Source organism: Crotalus tigris, unplaced genomic scaffold (assembly GCF_016545835.1).
Source record: "Crotalus tigris isolate CLP2741 ecotype Arizona unplaced genomic scaffold, ASM1654583v1 scf7180000024385.1074895, whole genome shotgun sequence".
Taxonomy (NCBI): Eukaryota; Metazoa; Chordata; class Lepidosauria; order Squamata; family Viperidae; genus Crotalus; species Crotalus tigris.
In genome coordinates, this window is record NW_024100555.1 from 296,312 (window position 1) to 315,567 (window position 19,256).

Sequence of the window (19,256 nt, forward strand, 5' to 3'; positions counted from 1 at the left end):
AAGTTTAAAATCATTCAGAAAATTACAAAATAGGTAGCTTCTTTTTTAGGAAGGAAGAATACGCTTTCATCTGAGCATAATAAAAGATAGGTTACACAAATTCTACCAAATGGGCATATCTGAGATTCCCAGATTAAAATAGCAAGTGTGTCAATCTGAGGAACAGATGGTTGAAGATTCCCCCCCCCCCATATGTTAGCAAATGGTAGGAAAGGCGCTTTTTAAATAGAATTTTGAAACAAGAGTTTTGTTTGAATTTGCCCAACCTACCTTATGGCCTTACAGATTTACTGTTCAAAATGCAACTGTTGGCTACAATGTTCTGGGTACTCTCTGGTTGGCTGTAATGGGAAGTGAAATTATTTGGTCATATTGATCTATCTAAAGCATGTCCAGCCTGCGACTCCTGGGCTCCATGTGGTCCTGGGCAGTTAGTAATGAGGCACCACAAGATCATAATAAAAAATATAAAAATTAAGACCTTTGTTATTTATATACATTAACTATATTATATATTTTATATGTAAGCCAAGACAATTCCTGTTTACTCAATGCAACCCAGGCAAGCTAAAAGATTGACACGCCTAACCTATCAGTGAGCACAACAAGTCCAGGATAACATGGGTACCCTATACTAGAGGTCCCTAACCCCCAGGGCTACGGCATGCCAGCAGCTGGTCCACACAAATAAGCAAAGCCCCATCCGCGAGATGCAGGCAGCACACAAAACCACCCACTCTTCGGTCCGCAGAAAACCTCTCTCCACAGAATCAGTCCCTGGTGCCCAACAGGTTGGGGACCTCTGCCCTATACCAGTGATGGTGAACCTTTTAGAGACTGAGTGCCCAAACTGCATCGTCAAGTGCTGGGTGGGTGTGGCCCATTGTGTGGGCATGGCCCATTGTGTGGGTGTGGCTTCAGTGATAACGGCAGACTGGGTGGGACTAAAAAGTTCAATCAATCAATTCCAACTTTGCAAGATCTTTTTTTTTCCCACGAGAAGTTGAAATTGACTGATTGAACCTTTTTTTTTTTTTTTTTGCACACGGTGGTGGAGGCCTAAAGCAAAAAGGTTTTATAAAACCCAGCTGAAGGCCTAGGACTGGGGCGACGGCGCGCGTGCCCACAGAGAGGGCTCTGAGTGCCGCCTCTGGCACCGTGCCATAGGTTCACCACCACTGACCTATACTATCCCTTTCTCTTTTCTTTTTCTCTTTCTTTACCATCAACATATACTTTATAATGAAAGGAACACATAAATTGTTCCTACATAATTGCAAATGCTTCCTAGGTATCTTTTCTCTGACATAAAACAGAGCGAAATCAGAAAAATACGAATGCCAATTTACATTCCCTTCCCCCCCCCCTCCACCCATGCAATAAAGATAAAAGCATTATGCTTCTCTGTAATTATAGGGCCTCAAAGAAGAAAGTTTTATAATGGCCGTTTTCAGAATCTCCACTTTTAAAACCCATGGCACAAAATGAAAGAACACGTTTCTAAACAACGCTGAGCTTTTAATTCTCCTTCCTTGTAGGAGGAAAGAACTTATTTCACCATTGTGCTGAAGTGGTTGACAGATACAAACATTTGGAATAACTGTAAACATTGTTGCTGCTCCCACTGAGAGAGAGATATAAGATCTCTATACTGTACTTTTATATTTCAGACTTATTTCAGAAGTATTTCCAAACAGCAGAACAGCTGTGATTTGTCTAATGTGGCTGGCTTACCATGCTCAAAAGCTACTTTCCAGTTATGCAAGGAGTGTGTCTTTGAATACATTTCAGGTATCCCAAAGGGCTTTTCTTACTCTATTCTGTTTTGAATGCAGGAGTCTTCATTTAATGACCACTACTCAGTGACTGTATGAGTTACAGTGGCGTTGAACGAATGATATTTGGTCCTCGAAATTCTGTCCATCTCAGCCCCCCTGTGCTCACATGGTTGCAATCTGGGTACTTGGCAACTGGCTTGCACTTATGACAGTTGCGGCATCCCAGGGTAACATGGTCACCATTTGCAATCTTCCCTATTGACTTTCTACAAGCAAAGTCAAAGGGAAAGCTAGCAAGGAAGGTCTTAAGTCACTCAAGTAAGCCTCTCGCAATCTTCCCCACCCCTCAGCAGGCACCTCGTCCCTGCCATGCTCACTCCATCCTTCGCTGGCCAATTGCACACCCTCATCTACCTGGCAGCAGTATTCCCCCTGATCCTGCTGCACTCAGACTGCATTTTGAGGGGTCTCTGTGCACCCTCCTTCACCCAGCCCCTCACCTGCCCGCCAGTCTGCTTGTGAGTCACCTGGGAGTAATGATGACAATGGTGACAGCCAGAATTGCTGTCACTAAGCAAGGTGGTCATGTGACATCATGCTTTAAAACTGCATCGTAAGTCATAAATTCTAGTCCCAATTATTGACATTAACTAAAATCTAGCTATATTCAGAATTAACAAATGTCCTTTCAGTTTTTAGGACTTGTTTCCTACATGTTTCCCTAAGGTAGGTAGCAATTCAGTGTAACTGTTAAGGTGAAAAAACAACTGTGAAAACTTTTGAAGTTAATATAAAGCTAGTAGTTCTTTATTTTAAGATAATTATATAAATGCAGACAGGATTAAAAAGTCTGTTTATATACTGATATTAATCTCTTCTATATAATTATCTTTCAAAGCATTTATTTATTTTAATGTTGGTAGGATTTATTTTTTTTTAGAAAAAAATCAAGGCTGCAAATTTATCCTCTGATATAAAAATTAAGAAAGCCAAACTTTCTTTCAGCCTCCTTACATTATGAAAACTGACTTGCAGAATTTCGTCTACATTCTGTAACATTATCAGGAGTTTCATAACTATGACAAACATGAGATTTTTCCATGCAGGATGCTGATGTAAGAAATCAACCAGAACACAAGGTAGATTTGATTTTCTGGAAAGAATACCTTTCACAGAGGTAAAAAAAAAAAAAAATGACAACCCTGATGGTCCAGACATATGATATACAGAAAAAAAGCAGGTGGAACTGTGATCATATTGTTGTAGCCACCATCTTGACTTTTTTGACCTCTGATTTATTTGCTTGGCATCAGAAGGCAACTTCTCTGGACTCTTCCGAAAGATGGGGCCCACTAGAAGTTAATTTGATATTTGAAATAATAGGTATATCAATAATTTTCACCCAAGGCAGCAAAACTAATCAGTTAAAAGCTGTTTTAATATTTCAGGTTTTCCCATAGGCTCCTGATTGGGACTACTGACTTCAATGGAGACAAAAGTAGAGAAAAAAAATTATACCAATATTGTATGTAATGAGATGGCAGTGATGGTAGCGAAGATGGCCCAATGAATATTTCTGCCTTTCATCATGGCTTAAATAGCTCTCTTGTCCTGGCTGGATCACTTTCTTTTTAAACAGTCAGTGACTTTACCTTGCTGCAAATGCAAAATAATCTGTAAGGGCGGTTAATGGATTCTAATGGGTTTCTGAGGGGTCTGGATGATTTCTCACTGATGTGTCTGACCTATCTTTTGAAGCTCTAATAGTCACTTCTATAGAAAGATCACTTGAATGACTTGAGATGGCTATTCTAAGTTTCCCCTTTGGTTGAATAAGATATGTGAGCTCCTAAAATGTAAACAATGAAGAAGCAGGAAGGCTACTGTAATACAAGTAGAGGAAGGCCCCTAAAACATCCCAGGGAGAATTCATTACAGGACTTAGCCTGCTAAAGATGGAACATTTCATTGCACATGATACACTCCATCACTGCATCATTCAGTCTTGCCCAACAGAGCTGTTCCTGTCTGTGGAACCTTGTTTTCTATCTGGCCTTTGAGAAACCTGGAGAAACCTTAAGGAACATGCTGTGGCAGAGCAGCAGAAGAAATTAGGGATAAAGCTGTTCATTTTCATCATGAGTTGGACAGGCAAATGCAAGTGTTTGTAGCCCTTTCCAGTTTGCTTATTTTGGATATATTTCATTTGTTGATGTCTGAGGATGTTAGATCTGTTTAGACTTATTAAATCTAGAGAGGGACTTAATGTCTACCGTAGCCTAAGAGGTGAGTACAACCTGAAAACCTGAATGAGTAAATCCGATATATTTTTTTAAATGACCATGATCCTGAAGAAGCTGAGTTTGAACCCAAGTGGCATTTACTTAGAGCCTTATTTGTTAAAATGCTTTTCCTAGGTAAAATATAGGATGAGAATGATGACTGTGCAATTACGATCAGATTTCAGTCCTTAGTTCCTACAAGCAAACAAATAATTCCCTCCCTACCACCGCCTTGCTCACTTTGTGGAATTAGTTTTATCAGAAAATGGGAGACTTGTAGTTCTTTTGATTTTTTTTTTCCTGAATGCTTAGCAACTTTCAATAGTACTGATTATGGCTATGATTGATCAAGATTATCTTCTTGATAAGCTGTCCAAATTGAGTAAGAAGCATTGCTCTGAGCCTTTTCTCTAAAATAGGCAACAACTTTTTCCAACGGTACCGTAATTCATTAAGTTAGTAGAATCATAAAGGGTTCAGGCTAAGCAGCATTTATGGCCTCACTGTCTGGGGATGAAGGATATGAATGTTAACAGATTGGGAGCCCCCAGTTTGCTCAATTTGAGATTTCTGCATAGCTGGAGCGGTGGCTAAAGTTCCTACATATTATTTCTGTACTGCAATAAGCACACTACAGTATGGACCTGCTCAGAGCCCCCCTTCCTCCAGACAAGTTCTGAGTTGTAGGATTTCTCTAGCAGATACTCCCTGTTGCATGTACTTCACTAAGGACCCCTAGTTGCAGACCCTCTAGTTTGAGTACCCCGGAAGCTGTCAGGACCAAGCAAGGGTAAATCTCAATGATGAGACTTAATTATAGCTACCCTGAAATAGAAGCATTGCTCCACACTGGCTCCTGAATATCCTGCTTGGTCCACCTCTAAACAAGATTCTTCTTGATTTGGCTACTACAGTTTTATATGGGCCCAGTTACTGCTAAACTCATTGCTGAGGTTGCAATAGTGAGACAAGTATTTCTGCAGTACAGCCCTCACATACTGCATAAAAAAATTGCCCTTGCTGGAAGAAACCCTATGTGCCACGGTTTCTCAGACCAGGAAGACAAAATGGTCGAACAGCCTGCCCTTCAGAAATAATCTTTCTAAGAGAGATCTTATATTGTGTGAGCTCCAGTTATCTTAAATAATCCTCTTAGCCTCTTCCTTAATGGTAACCCAGGCAGGATACCAAGGACCAACTCACTCTTTTCCAGGTGAGTTGGTGTCTGCCATTCTCAGAAGCTTTGCAGAACAATTTAGCAACTGCTTTGCATGAAATGGATGGAATGGGTTAGATGACACCTTGAATGGCTAATTTCTGCTTCTCCATAGTGCTTAACTCTTGGGCAGTCTTGGTTTTGGAGTCTTGTATGACTCCATTCTTTTTCTCATGTTGTGTCCAAGAAATTCCTGAGCACGTTCATCATAGATTTGGCTGATACTTCTAAACGTGTAGTACAATATTCAGTACAAGACTAATTTAAGGATTAAGTGAAAACGGAGCCTGGAAGCCATGAAATTTCTCCTCAGTGCATAGGGTCTGGCCAAGTCATCTGGGTACAGTTATTTTAAACATGGTCATATATATTTCTATTTAAACTGCAATAATTATTAATCAGCATATGCATATTGTATGTAAATATACATTCCATTTTTGATGTGCCTTAGCTATCTTTGAAGAACAGACAATTCAGATAAGCTGTGTGCAAGTTTGGGGAGTTTGAAAACACATCAGTTCTAAAGTGACAAAAATACAATCTTTTTTAAAATAGTGAAAAGGTAATGAGAGGAGTGATAGTCCAGCATCTGTGTATTTATAAAATATTTTTGTTTCCTTCCAAAACATGCACAGATTTGCCCCTCCATTTAAATGTTGCATCAGTTCTAAAGTGACAAAAATACAATCTTTTTTAAAATAGTGAAAAGGTAATGAAAGGAGTGATAGTCCAGCATCTGTGTATTTATAAAACATTTTTGTTTCCTTCCAAAGCATGCACAGTTTTCAGAACTTTTCAGCTGCAGCTTGTAAGTAGAGGGGAGTTGTAGACCTTCAGGCCAAAAATTAAACATCTTTTCAAAATGCTTTAGAACACATAATCTTTGTTTCTAGTCAAACAATCAACATATATGTACCTGAAGATGGAAAGAGATATCACCTCCTTTTATATTCCAAAGAGGAATGGCAGGAAGGGGATTAATAGAAGAGAATAAAGGATTACAAACACTTAGCCTTCCTTTCTCCATCTCTTACTTCTGTTCCTCATTTACAAGCCAACAGTGCTTCTTCACCAGATGACTGCCTGCATCTCACCACAGCAAAATCCACTTTATGTTTTGATGGTATTTCAGATGATCACATCAGGCCGTTAAGATTACACACTTCTTCCATTGTTTCCACATGATTTCTTTAATAGAAGAGGCTTTCTCCTATTCCCATAAACCTCAGGAAGAGGTTGATAGGCCTCTCATTTCATACCATACGACCTAGTGAGCTGATGTTTTTCTCTTTCATTTAGAGAACAGAACAAAAATTTGGACTATAGTGACTGGATATGTCGTTACCTGCATTTTTCTTTAAAATATATATAATTACTTTAGGGCAGGGGCTGTGGACTTCAGCTATGGACTTCAACTCCCAGAATTCCTGAGCCAGCTATGCTGGTTCAGGAATTCTGGAAGTTGGTCCCCAGGTCATAAAGGGGCCCAATTACCCACCCTCGCTCTAGGGCAATGGTAGGGAACCTTGGCTCTTTTATGACTAGTGGACTTCAATACCCAAAATTCCTGAACCAGCCATGCTGACTCAGGAATTCTCGGAGTTGAAGTCCACAAGTCATAAAAGAGCCAAGTTCCCTACCCCTGCTCTAGAGCAGGGGTGTCAAACTCAGTTTCATTGAGGGCCGCATCAGCATTGTGGTTGCCCTTGGAGGGCTGGGTGGGTGTGGCCAGGGTGGGTGCGGCCTACTGGGTGGGCATGGCCAGCTCTACATCGTTCGTGTCAAGGATGCCTATGGGGGCCTGGGCAGGACTGGGACAGATCTGAGGGTCTCTGGCAGAAAGGGGTGGGACCGGGGCAAGCACCAAGGCATGGTCCATTTCTTCATTCCTCACAAAGGGTGACACCTCCCCAGCATGCACCCAGGGGGCGGTGCCGACACAGCAGAGGCTGGTTCCTTGCTGTGTCTAGATGGCCTTGTGGAGCTAAGACTGAATGCGTTTCAGCATATATGGCCACCACAAAATTGTACATTGGCTCCCAGCCGGCCTGGGCCAGGGCCAAGGCAGAGGGGGCTTTTCCCTCACTGTTTCCAGGGCCGCATCCAGCTCCTGGGCCTTGTGTTTGACATGTCTGCTCTAGAGTTTCAAATCCTCTAAATCAGGCATGTCAAACTGCCGGCCTGTGGGCCGGATGCATCATACTGAAACCACACCCACCCCATTGCCAGCAATGGGGAAAAAGGCGCGATACGTTGCGTGACATCATGTGACATCGCGAGTTTGACATGCTTGCTCTAAATAAAACTTCCAAGAAATTAAATAGTAAGATTATACATTATACAACTTCATTTCTTTTGTACTCTTCATTTTATATATTTCTGGGGTGTGGGTGAAGTAGAAAACCCTATGGTTTATTATTTATTTATTTTATTAATTTATTAAATTTATCTTCCACCCACCTTGTCATAGGCAACCCTGGGGCGGTTTACATTAAACATGCTTGCACTTCTGATAAACGTAATTAGATTTTCTCATACAAAGTCACTGCTAAGTATATAAACAATTCTCCCTGAAAGCCTCTTTAGAAAGAATAATGTGTCCTGAATAATGTATTTTATTCATGTATAGGATAAATATTGTGGATTGTACTGAAGGATTAAAATATATGCCTGTAAGTATTGTAGCCTTACATTTTACCCCAAAGTAAGGCTTTTGGTGACCTTGAATCAGCCACCCTCTTGTAGGATGATCAATTTTTATCACGTTATTCAAGAATATTAAATGTCATAAATGTGGTAACAGGCTTCATATATTGAGGACAAATACACAATGGACTTCATCAAAGAAAAAAGGAAAATGTGGTGAACTAGTTAATTTTAGACGCATCAACAATCAAAATAACAGAAATCATGGGCATTCGTTGCAAGCCAGTATAATGCTTCATGGACCATGATACCATCATACAAATGACATGAATATGTAGTATGCAAATTGCTTTATTAGTTATCACTTACATGATCCCACCTCTCCAATCCCATTGTGTACAAAGGTAGTAAATGTTACAGTACTAAAGAGAAGTATGGGAATAGTGTATCTATTATCTTCATGAATGGGCATTATGAAGCACTGAATAATGAATATGTAGAAAGTTGGGATAAACTGACCTTAAAAAAAAAGTATAGTTGAACATTCACCATGAGGGAACAGACAGGGACCACCTTTAAAAAATGCTCCCCAGCTTTGATGTATCCGTGGTTTTTCTTTTTCCTTCTATTTTATCCCAAAGGGTACTTGACTGAGAATGTCGACTAGTCTTTCCATATGTTCAAAATGTGTCAGTAAAATATAGCATTTAATGGTATAATGGAAAAATACGAAGTGGGCCGCATATTTTGGAAGGAAAATATAAGCAGTCATGCAATGTGGTTGTGTACCAAAAACCACACAGCCCAAAAAACGTGCCCTGGATCCGAACCTAATTCGAACATTTTGCTTTGATATCTTTATATCTGCTGCAACAAATTATGCTTCATGGTTATCTTTACATTAAATAAGGAGTTGTCTATAATACGTACAAATTTAATCTTCTTGATATTGGCATAAAGACATTGTTATTATTGCTTTTATTTCACATGTTGAAATGCTCAAGTAGACATAGTTTCTGAGAGTTTTATCACATCAACATAAGAGAAGGAGAATACAGTCAAAAATCTAATCACCCTCTTGGGGTCTACCTTTGTCTTAATCTTGGTTACTCTTAATCTTGGTTACTCTTCATCCATACTGAGTTAAATCTTCTTTAAAAACAGATATTTTATTTTTTTTAATTAAAGCATTTGTTTTACTTTTTTCCTAATTTTCGAGTGTCTTTTATTTTCAGCTTTTCCATTATAGCATGCCACAATCTTGCAACTGTTGCAAGTTAAAGGGAAAAATAGCAAAAATATTTGTGTTGACTTCAGAATGCTGCAGATTAAAAGCAGATGCATTCTCCAAGCATGTGTTTTAACTTTCATTGATGTGCTCTGCAGAACAGTCTCTAGGCCAGGAAGAAATTGTATTTGCTAATTGTGGGCAGTTGGACAGATGGGGAGCTAAAAATAATATTTTTATGTTTTATTACTATAAATTATTTTATTTCTTCTAACAGAACTGGTGAATTTCTCATACTGATTTTATATAAACTTTTTCAACAAAGTTGTCATCAAGACTGGAGTTCTTTATTAAATTTAACTAATTGATAGTATTTATTTTCATAATGTTTTTCAAAAAAAAAGGCAGCTGAAAGTAAATGATTATAAAAGTAGCACTAAGTTGTGTATGTATCATTCTTAACCTCATGGCAAGTAGGTGCGTTCACAATTTCACCATGGTTTCACAATCTTGTTTTATTTAACGATATAATTCATAAACTTACCTGCTTCTGTCCTCAGGAAGGTATCTGTGCAAATTAGACCTTAAAAGTGAATAATTCCTTGCCCCTTACTCAAATTTTAGTTAACTCATCCAGTGGTAGAAATGTCTTTAGACATCAGCTTTATGCACATGCTTCCAAACCGATGAAGGTGAATAAATCTAAAAAGTTATATTTATTAAACATAAACTGAATACAACATCTAAGCAAGTGACACGGGTATTCCCAGGATTTTTTTTCATTTCCATTTTTATTATGATTTAGAAATTAAATACAAATAATCACACAGAAAAAAGAAAAAGGCGGCTATTGATATACAAAAGAAAAGAATCGATAAAACCATTACAATATTAGGAAACAACTTGATTACAAATAACAGGTAGTCCTTGCTTACCAACTGCCTTGTTTAGCAACAGTTTGAAGTTATAATGGTGCTGAAAAAGTATGTTTATAACTGGTCCTTGAATCTGTGTCCATTGCAGCATCCCATGGTTATGTGATTGTGATTTAGGTGCTTCACAGCTGGAGCTCATTTACAACAGCCACTGCGTCCCACAGTCACATGGTCGCCATTTGCAACCTTCAGAGCCTGTTTCCTAAGCCGGAGGAAGTTGCAAGTTGTGGTCATTCGCATCTCGCTTAATGACTCATATTCATTCACTTAATAACCACAGCAGCAGTCCAGTGCAGTCATGAGACATTTCACTTTACATTCATGTAGCTTAGCAACAGAGTTGCTGGTCCCAACAGCAGTCAATAAGTCAGGACTATCTGTATACTCTTCCCTTTCTATTGTACCCTCAACTGATCATTCAAATATTTGTATGCCTTAGGAATTGTTTCTGATTTCTACTTGAATCCTTTCATCTATTTTGTGTTTTTCCCCTTAGAAACCATACTCTAAATATCTGATTTGAAGTGTTCACAGGACTGAAGGTTTTCATTGAAACAATGAAAGGACCATTGTACTGCCTTGATGCAAGTCAACCCATCTGTACATGCACACAATGCCACAACACATAAGCATAAAGGTCAGAGCTTGTGTGTTGTAATGGTATAGCCTTTAATAATTCACAAATCCATCTGCAAAGTAGGAGGATTTTGCAAATGGGGTAGAATTTGAAAGGAGGTGAAAGTCAGCCTCAAATTAAGTCAGAGTTTACATTAAACCATGTGATGTAGATTTTCTACCCTGTGTGACTATCAGTAAAATATAGTATTAAATCTTCTGTGACCAAAGTTTCTAGGGAAAAAGAAAGGACAACTTGAAAAACAGACAAATCTGAAAGAGATTCATCCAGATAAAAAAATTAACTGTTTATGTTTATAACTTTGCTGTTCAATAGAAATATCAAGAGCAAAACTAAGAAAAACTTTCCAAAAATGCATATTCTAAAATATCTAAAATTAAAAGTAAAATTTTAAAAAATAAATCTAAAGGACAGCTCTATAATAAAGGATTATTTTCACTGTAATTAACATCTTGGCACTACAGAATACATTAGATACCGATATATTCTATGTCATACATTAGATATATACAAAATCCAACAAACCATAATAGTTCATAGAATTATGTGAACCAGTCTACTTTAGAATAACATGGTTTGTGAGTATAGCTAGACACTATACCAAGGGCTTTGAATACAAACACAAATTTTTAAATATTTGAAATACAGTAAAATTCAGGTCCTGTAAATTTTTTAAATTGCCCCAGATTTCTAACACTCTGTCTCCATGAAAATATTCCAGGACATTTTTTCCTGCATTTTAGTGGAAATGAAACCAAGCAATAATCCATCCCTCACCAGCTTCTGATTTTAAATATAAAATGTGACATTACTTTTGCTTTTCTGTAATGTGGAACATTTATTTCACAATTTATGTTTCGGTATTTTCCAACAGGCTAATTCCAAAGAAAGGCAATGCCAAAGGATGTTCAAACTATCGCACCATTGCACTCATTTCACATGCTAGTAAAGTTATGCTTAAAATCCTACAAGCTAAACTCCAGCAGTATGTGGATCGAGAACTACCAGAAGTACAGGCAGGATTTCGAAGAGGCAGAGGAACTAGAGATCAAATTGCCAACATACGCTGGATCATGGAGAAAGCTAGGGAGTTCCAGAAAACATCTACTTCTGCTTCATTGACTATGCAAAAGCCTTTGATTGTGTGGATCACAACAAATTGTGGCAAGTTCTTAAAGAGATGGGAGTACCAGACCATCTCATTTGTCTCCTGAGAAACCTATATGCGTGTCAAGAAGCAACAGTGAGAACCGAACACGGAACCACTGATTGGTTCAAAATTGGAAAAGGAGTCCGGCAAGGCTGTATACTGTCACCCTGCCTATTTAACTTATATGCAGAGCACATCATGAGAAAGGCATGGCTAGATGAATCAAAAGTTGGAATTAAGATTGCCGGGAGAAATATCAACAACCTAAGATATGCAGATGATACCACTCTAATGGCAGAAAGTGAAGAGGAACTAAAGAGCCTCTTGATGCGGGTGAATAAGGAGAGTGCAAAAGTTGGCTTGAAACTCAACATTAAGAAAACCAAAATCATGGCATCCGGCCCTCTCAATTCCTGGCAAATAGATGGGGAAGAAATGGAGGTAGTGACAGATTTTATTTTTCTGGGCTCCAAGATCACCTCAGATGGGGACTGCAGCCAAGAAATTAAAAGACGCTTGCTCCTGTGGAGGAAAGCTATGGCAAATCTAGACAGCATACTAAAAAGCAGAGACATCACCCTGCCAACAAAAGTGTGTATAGTCCAGGCCACGGTTTTCCCAGTTGCAATGTATGGCTGTGAAAGATGGACCATAAGAAAGGCTGAGCGCCAAAGAATTGAGGCCTTTGAACTATGGTGCTGGAGAAGACTCCTGCGAGTCCCTTGGACTGCAAGGCGTTCAAACCGGTCAGTCCTAGAAGAGATCAACCCCGACTGCTCTTTAGAAGGCCAGATCCTGAAGTTGAAACTCAAGTACTTTGTCCACCTAATGAGAAGGAAGGATTCACTGGAGAAGAGCCTAATGCTGGGAAAGATTGAGGGCAATAGAAGAAGGGGACGACAGAGAATGAGATGGCTGGATGGAGTCACTGAAGCAGTAGGTGTGAATTTAAATGGACTCCAGAAGATGGTAGAGGACAGGAAGACCTGGAGGAACGTTGTCCATGGGGTCGCGATGGGTCGGACACGACTTCGCAATTAACAACAACAACAATCTGTTAATTCTTTTGAAATGCATTTTCCACATTCTTATGTATGCTATTAAGCTAAACATAATATTTAAAATCAAGCCATCATTTAACAACCCCCGTTCTCCACAAATGGGCTCAGAAGTGGAAAAAAGCCAAAGGCAGAAATCCACCAAGCCCCTAAATAGCTTTTGTTCAAGCTGGCAACAGGGTAGCTTTTTCAATGTAGATTTTCCCTTAGCATCTCTTTCTTCATCCGTCTCTCACTGAAACTAATCCTTATGTCAACCGCCATAAGTTTTTTTTTCTTCTATTTTTTTTTAAATTCGTTTTAAAAAAAGTTAAATGCCTTGGCACGCAGCAACTACAGTTCCACCATCGATATTTCTAGAAAACGTTTCCCAGCCACGGAGATAGCAAGATGGGGAGGCTTTTTTTTTTTTTGCGGCTCAGTGGATAGTTTCCAACACGCGTGAAATAAAACTCAAAGTGCGTCTAATTAAGCGGAGAGTTGGCTTTGAGAGGCGCCGCCGCGGTTCCAGGTAGCGAAGCGCGTCCAGGCTGGTCCAGCAGGGGGCGCGGGAGGGTCGATCAGGGCGGACTGGCCAGCCCCTTCCAGGCGGCGGGGGCTGCCTTGGCTCGGGATGGGGCGGTCTGGAGCTACGAGAAAGTGACAAGCCAGGAGGCTGAGGAGCGAGGGAGGCCAGCGAAGGCAGCCTCCCGCCCGCCCAGAGGAGAGTTTCACAGCCCGCCCTTGGACAGAGCGGCGCGGAGAAGAGGGAGAAGACGGGCAAGCAAAAGCCCGTTCCAGGCCAGCGGGCTCGGGATTCCTGGATGTTGGAGTAGCGAGGAGGGACTAGGAGCCGGCTCAGGAATGCAGCGTCGGCTCTGTCCGGGCAGCTGGAAAAGGAGCACTTTCCTGCTCCAGCTGCTCCTGTGGCTGCACACCCGGAGCCTGGCCGAACCCGCCGCGCCAGGTAAGCCAAGTCCAGTCCGCCCAGCCTGCCGTCCGCCTCCTGTTCCCGCAGTTGAAGATGCCTCGGCTGAGAAGGCTCCGCTTTCTGGCTCGCTTCTGCTGGGCTGAGAGCGGCCCGGGCTTCCCTGCCCTTCTTCCCGCTCGGAGTTCGGGCGGCTCGTCCGAGGGTGCAATCAGAGGGATTCGTTTCTGCGGGGCAGGGGGGGGGGGAAGGAGACTTTTCATGTTGGCTGCGCTCGACGGGCACTGCCCGGTTGGCCTTCGAGCGACTGAACGCTAGATAAACGTGTTGCGCGCAGAGGTGTGTGTGGGAGCGCGAGTGAGTTGCGTGTTTGCTAAAACTGGCCAGTTCTGGAGCCCAAGGTACTTGGAGGCTGGATTCAGGTTTCCCTAGGATGCTAGGAAGGGTCGGGAGTGTCAAGCGCACGTGAGAAAGATAGAAAATCTCTGAACGCATGCAGATAGTTTTCTTTGCAGCCGAGGGAAGGGAGATTGCAAATTACCCGTCCCAAACAGGGATTAACTGGTATAGCATTTAGGGCCTGCATTTGATCGTGGTTTGTGCCTTCCTCCCTGCTTTGTAACCAAGGCGGGTTTTTTTGTTTTTGTTTTCCTACACTAAAACACCCCGGGATGCTGCAGAAGGCTCCAATCTTTTTGGATTCCCTGATTTCCCCCTCCGGAACTTGTTGGCCGAATCCGATAGCCGTGGCTTGCAACGAGCGAGGTTTCCGTATCCCCAAACAGGCCTGCCCTCCGCGCCTTTTGCCTTGAAAGGCTCCTTTCCCCCAAACGTCGAGCCGTATGGAGTCAATCGTGCACCGCTGGCAAGGCGAAAATACTCTGCACGTGCCCTGAGCAAGCCTGCCCGGCAGTGGCGTTGCAGCCCCTCGAGTGATAGCTGAACACTTAGCTAAAGCGCCGGCGGGAAAATTCAAGGGTTGGGAAGGGCGTCAGGAGTTTGGTCTATTTTGCCGCCTCGGTTCGTCTTTAGGATTCCCTCAGCTTTTCCCGCTTCCTCGCCCCTTCTTTATGCTGCGGTAAGCATCCGAACGGTCCTCCGCGTCTTCCCTTCTTGCATTGAGCGACATTGGAAGTGGAGGTTTCAATCGGAGCAAACCAGGATTTCAAACTTGTTTACTTGTTAGCTTCCCTGTTGTCCCAGAGGGCGGGAGAGTCTGCAAAGATCTGGGAGAAAGCTTTTAGGGTAACACTTTGGGTAGCGAGATAGGGTTGTGGATTCCTAAATATCACTGGGTTTGCATCTTTAAAAATCAAAATGACACACTGGTAACATTTAACTAATCAGTCTAGCCGTAGGCCTTATTTACTTTTCCCTGAGAGTTCTGCTTTTTTGCTGTTTTTCCCCCTTCAGCTTGGCCTGAAGCAGAATGAAAAAGGCAGATAAGAGGGCTTATTGGATTCAGTTCAATTAGTCTTCAATGAAAAGGCTGGGAAAACTTGGTTAGAAGGGAGGGAGTTGGGGAAATGCTGTTCTGAAGTTGACAAAGTCTGGAAACTTAAACTGGTTCCCCTGGTAGATTGTGAGGAAGTAAATTGCTTTTGGGTGGTGCAAGTCTTGAGAGGTGACACAAAGAAACCTGGAAGCATAAGTGTGTTGGCACCTCAAGTGTGTTGGCACCACAATAAAGGAAAGGGAAAGTGTATGCTCTAGAATGATACTAGACAGGAATTTTTGACATCAGATTTTGTTGGAGATTACTGTACATGGAAGAGCCAAATCAGACTTGTTACATTCATAAGGATTTACTGCCAGAAAATGTTCACAGGACTGCATCTAGGCCTATGCCTCAATTCAAGATAAACTAAGAGTGTAACATTGATGGGGCTGAACTGTATTGGTTGGGCCTGGGTGAGAGGTTATTTGGAGCTACATGTAAACTACTCCCACTCAACTGTGTAAATTGGAAAAAAAGATCCGCAAGCATGTGATGTTTACACATTTATGTTAGTGAAAAATTATATGCTCTTTTTAGTCAATGGATTCCAGAATGGCATATCAATCAATCAATCACAACATTTTAAAAGCTATAGCAATAGTAAATTTTTATATTTTTAATATAGAGTTTTGCTGTATTGTTAATATTCAGCAAAACATCCATTTAAAATGTAAGTAAAATAAGCTAGAGCATTTAAAGTATTGAAATAGAGAAAAACAACTTGGAACCAAAAAAGAACCAAAGGCATTTCTTTTTACTTAATTCTTTTTTTAAAAAAGTAAAAGTTTTGGACTGACTTATATGGAGAACTGTTTGGATCTTAAATCATTTATGATTTAGAAGATAGTTTTTTAAATTGTTACCAGTGAATAATCATTTTAAAATAATCTTCATTGCTTAATATTCTGGAAATCATATTTTAGAAGTAGTTCAGGCTTCCATAGTTGTTTTCAAAAGAAAACCCACAAATAAAGTTTAAGATAAAAACAGGAATAAAACCAACACCTAAAAGAGGAAAATTTTAATATTAAAATTAATGCAAACATGTACTGAAATACTTGGAGATGGGTAAACACCCCTCCCCCAAATCTTCTATATATATGTACTTTCTTCTTCAATGGGCTTGCTGAAATTTAAAAGATAAGGACTCCCAGATTTATTCCACCCATATCTGGTTGAGTTCATTTCCGGAGATTGTAAGTGTTAGAAAGTTGCTTTTTCAGGTAACCATTGTCACCCCAATTAAAATTGTGAAAATAATTTGAACTGTGAATTGACTCTAGAAGTCACAAGCTGAAGTTTGGAGTTCTCTTCAAAGACATCCATTGTGTATATCACCTTATAGTAGACAATCTTAGATATCAGTTCTACATGAATAACAAGCAGTTTGGTGTCTAGTAATGAAGTTTGATTTATAAGCATCTTTATACTGCATGCTTGCTTTTTGAGTGAGCAAAGGATTTAAATCACATCCTGAACAAATGAAAACTTGAGTCTTCGTGTATTTGATCAAGTTTAACCGTGTCTTGCCTATAGCAGATCATATTCATGATGTCATAGCTTAAGTATTAATATTGGTTAATATACTTAAACCACTCTGCTACAGCTACAATTACTGGTATAACTTTGTGTATTGGACAGTATCTGACTAAAGTGTATGTATACTGTTAGATTAATACATATTTACTCTTTGGCTGTTAAGTGTGTGAGTTGATTTAAGTCTAAGGTAGTTAATGTGTGATAGTCTGAGATAATATGATTTTTTTTTCCCTGCAGGATTAGTACTCTGCTGTTTACAAAATATTCAGTGGGTAAAGTGGTGCTAGAGAACTAGTATCTGTAATTATACAGTATTAGATTAGGACTGGATTTTATTCTGGGATAAATTCCAGCAGATCAGAGTATCAGTTGTTAATCCAGATAATTGCTATCGGGGAAATAAAGCAAATATGAGAAATATGGTTGCACCTGAAAATCATTCTGCGTTTGGAATGCAGTAAAGCGGATATATTCAAGAGAAAAACTTTGACAGTTTTGCCTTCAAAATTTCCCTCCCATTGTTTATGATGATTACATCAAATTATTTATGCATATTAAAACTGCTTCTGATTGCTGTCTTTATATCAAATACTTTCCCCTTAAAAACCCTACAGGTAATCCTTGTTTTATGACAACAACTGAACCCAACATTTCTGTTCCTAAGCAAGACGACTTCCAGAAGCGCTAAACTCAGCGCCAAAGTCGGGGGTCGTCTTATACGCCAAGTCGTCTTATACGCCGGAAATACTGGTAGTTTCCTGCGTATAAGACGACGTTCTAGGAAGGCAACTCGGCGATAAAGACGGGGTCGTCTTATACGCCGGGTCACCTAATACGCCTGCATATACGGTAAGTGGGTTTTGTCCCATTTTACAACAATTGTTTTGCAGTTGTTAAGTGAATCATTGCACTGTTAAGTGAATGATACAGTCATTAATTGAATCTGATTTTCCTATTGCCTTTCCCTGTCAGAAGCCAACTGGGAAGATTACAAATGGTGATCTCATGTCCCCGGGACACTGCAACTGTCATAAATACGTACCAGTTGCCAATGCCCGAATTTTGATCATGTGAGTTGGAAAATCGACGGTAGGTCACTTTTTTCAGTAGTTATAACTCAAACAGTCACTAAACAAATGGTTGTAAGTCAAGGACTACTTGTATTCTGTTTTTCTTCTGATAAGTGATTAAAGTCAATACAAGTGTTAATAATTGTACTTTATTTGCTTTCATTCTAAATTTATTGTATGCATGTCCAATACCAGTCTGGAACAAATTTACAACAGATAAAATTTCTGATTTTAAACAGCTATTTTTAACATTTTTAAAATGCTGTAATTTTTGAAAGCTAGAGTTTGAATGCTACCAAATATTACAAATCACTTTTACTTCTTAGACTTATAGTAACATGTGAGTCACATGTTTAAAAAATTCAGGAATTCTTGTTCAACAGAAAATTACTTTAGCGTTAGGAGAACCGAGTGTTTTGAGTAAATATATGTGGAAACCTGTGTTATCAAAATAATTCCCATGTAGCAAAAAAATTAAATTTGCTTTTTTGAAAAATGAAGCTCTCAAGCTTCTGTAGCAGTTGAAATCTCATGCCATGAATCTTGACAGATTGAAATTTCCATTTCCAAAGTTACTCGCATATCACTAAGGTTATATGTAAATCTTCCATGCATCCTTATTATTAGAATTATTATTATTCAATGTAAGTTAGTGACTGCAGTCACAGTCCATTTTAAACCATGTTTTGTTTGCTTATTTGATTAAGTCACAATTACCTCAGTTCTCACAATGCAGAGTTACAAGTTGTGGTTAATGAATCACAGCATCTTATTCATGCTGCAGAGCCACAAACAAGCAAACTGCTGCATTAGGTACCCTGTTATTCTGAGTTCTTGAGTTCCTCTAAGTTTAATGCTGAAAGACAGCATTAAAGATCAGCATTGAGGGCCATCTATTGAGGTTCACTCCCAGTCCCGCTTTTCTGTCTCTTTGCTATCATTGTTTGATCCCTCAGAATATGCAGACCAGAGTACAAGTAATCCTCAACTTACAACAGTTCATTTAGTGACTTTTCAAAGTTACAATGGCACTGAATAAAGTGACTTATGACCATTTTTCACAGTCACAATCTTTGCAGCATCCCCATGGCCATGTGATCGAAATTCACAAGCTTGCCATTTGGTTCATATTCATGACAGTTGTAGTGTCATGTGATCACTTGCAACCTTCTGACAAGCAAAGTCAATGGGAAAGGAATATTCACTTATCAACCGGATTACTAACATAACAACTTCAGTGGTTCACTTAACAGCTGAGGCAAGAAAGGTTGTAACATGGGAGAAAATTCAGTTAACAAATGTCTCACTTGAC

At 39.9% G+C, this 19,256-nt stretch overlaps 1 protein-coding gene across 1 annotated transcript in view; it reads left to right on the plus strand.

Annotated features, from left to right (window-relative positions):
* The first annotated feature begins 12,991 nt into the window (after positions 1-12,991).
* The window catches only part of ROR1 (receptor tyrosine kinase like orphan receptor 1), a 178,907-nt gene continuing 172,642 nt past the window's right edge, over positions 12,992-19,256 (plus strand). The window contains exon 1 of the mRNA XM_039328949.1: positions 12,992-13,876. Within this exon, the coding sequence (XP_039184883.1) occupies positions 13,774-13,876 (103 nt within the window). The 5' untranslated portion in view covers positions 12,992-13,773. The remainder of the gene's footprint in view (positions 13,877-19,256) is intronic.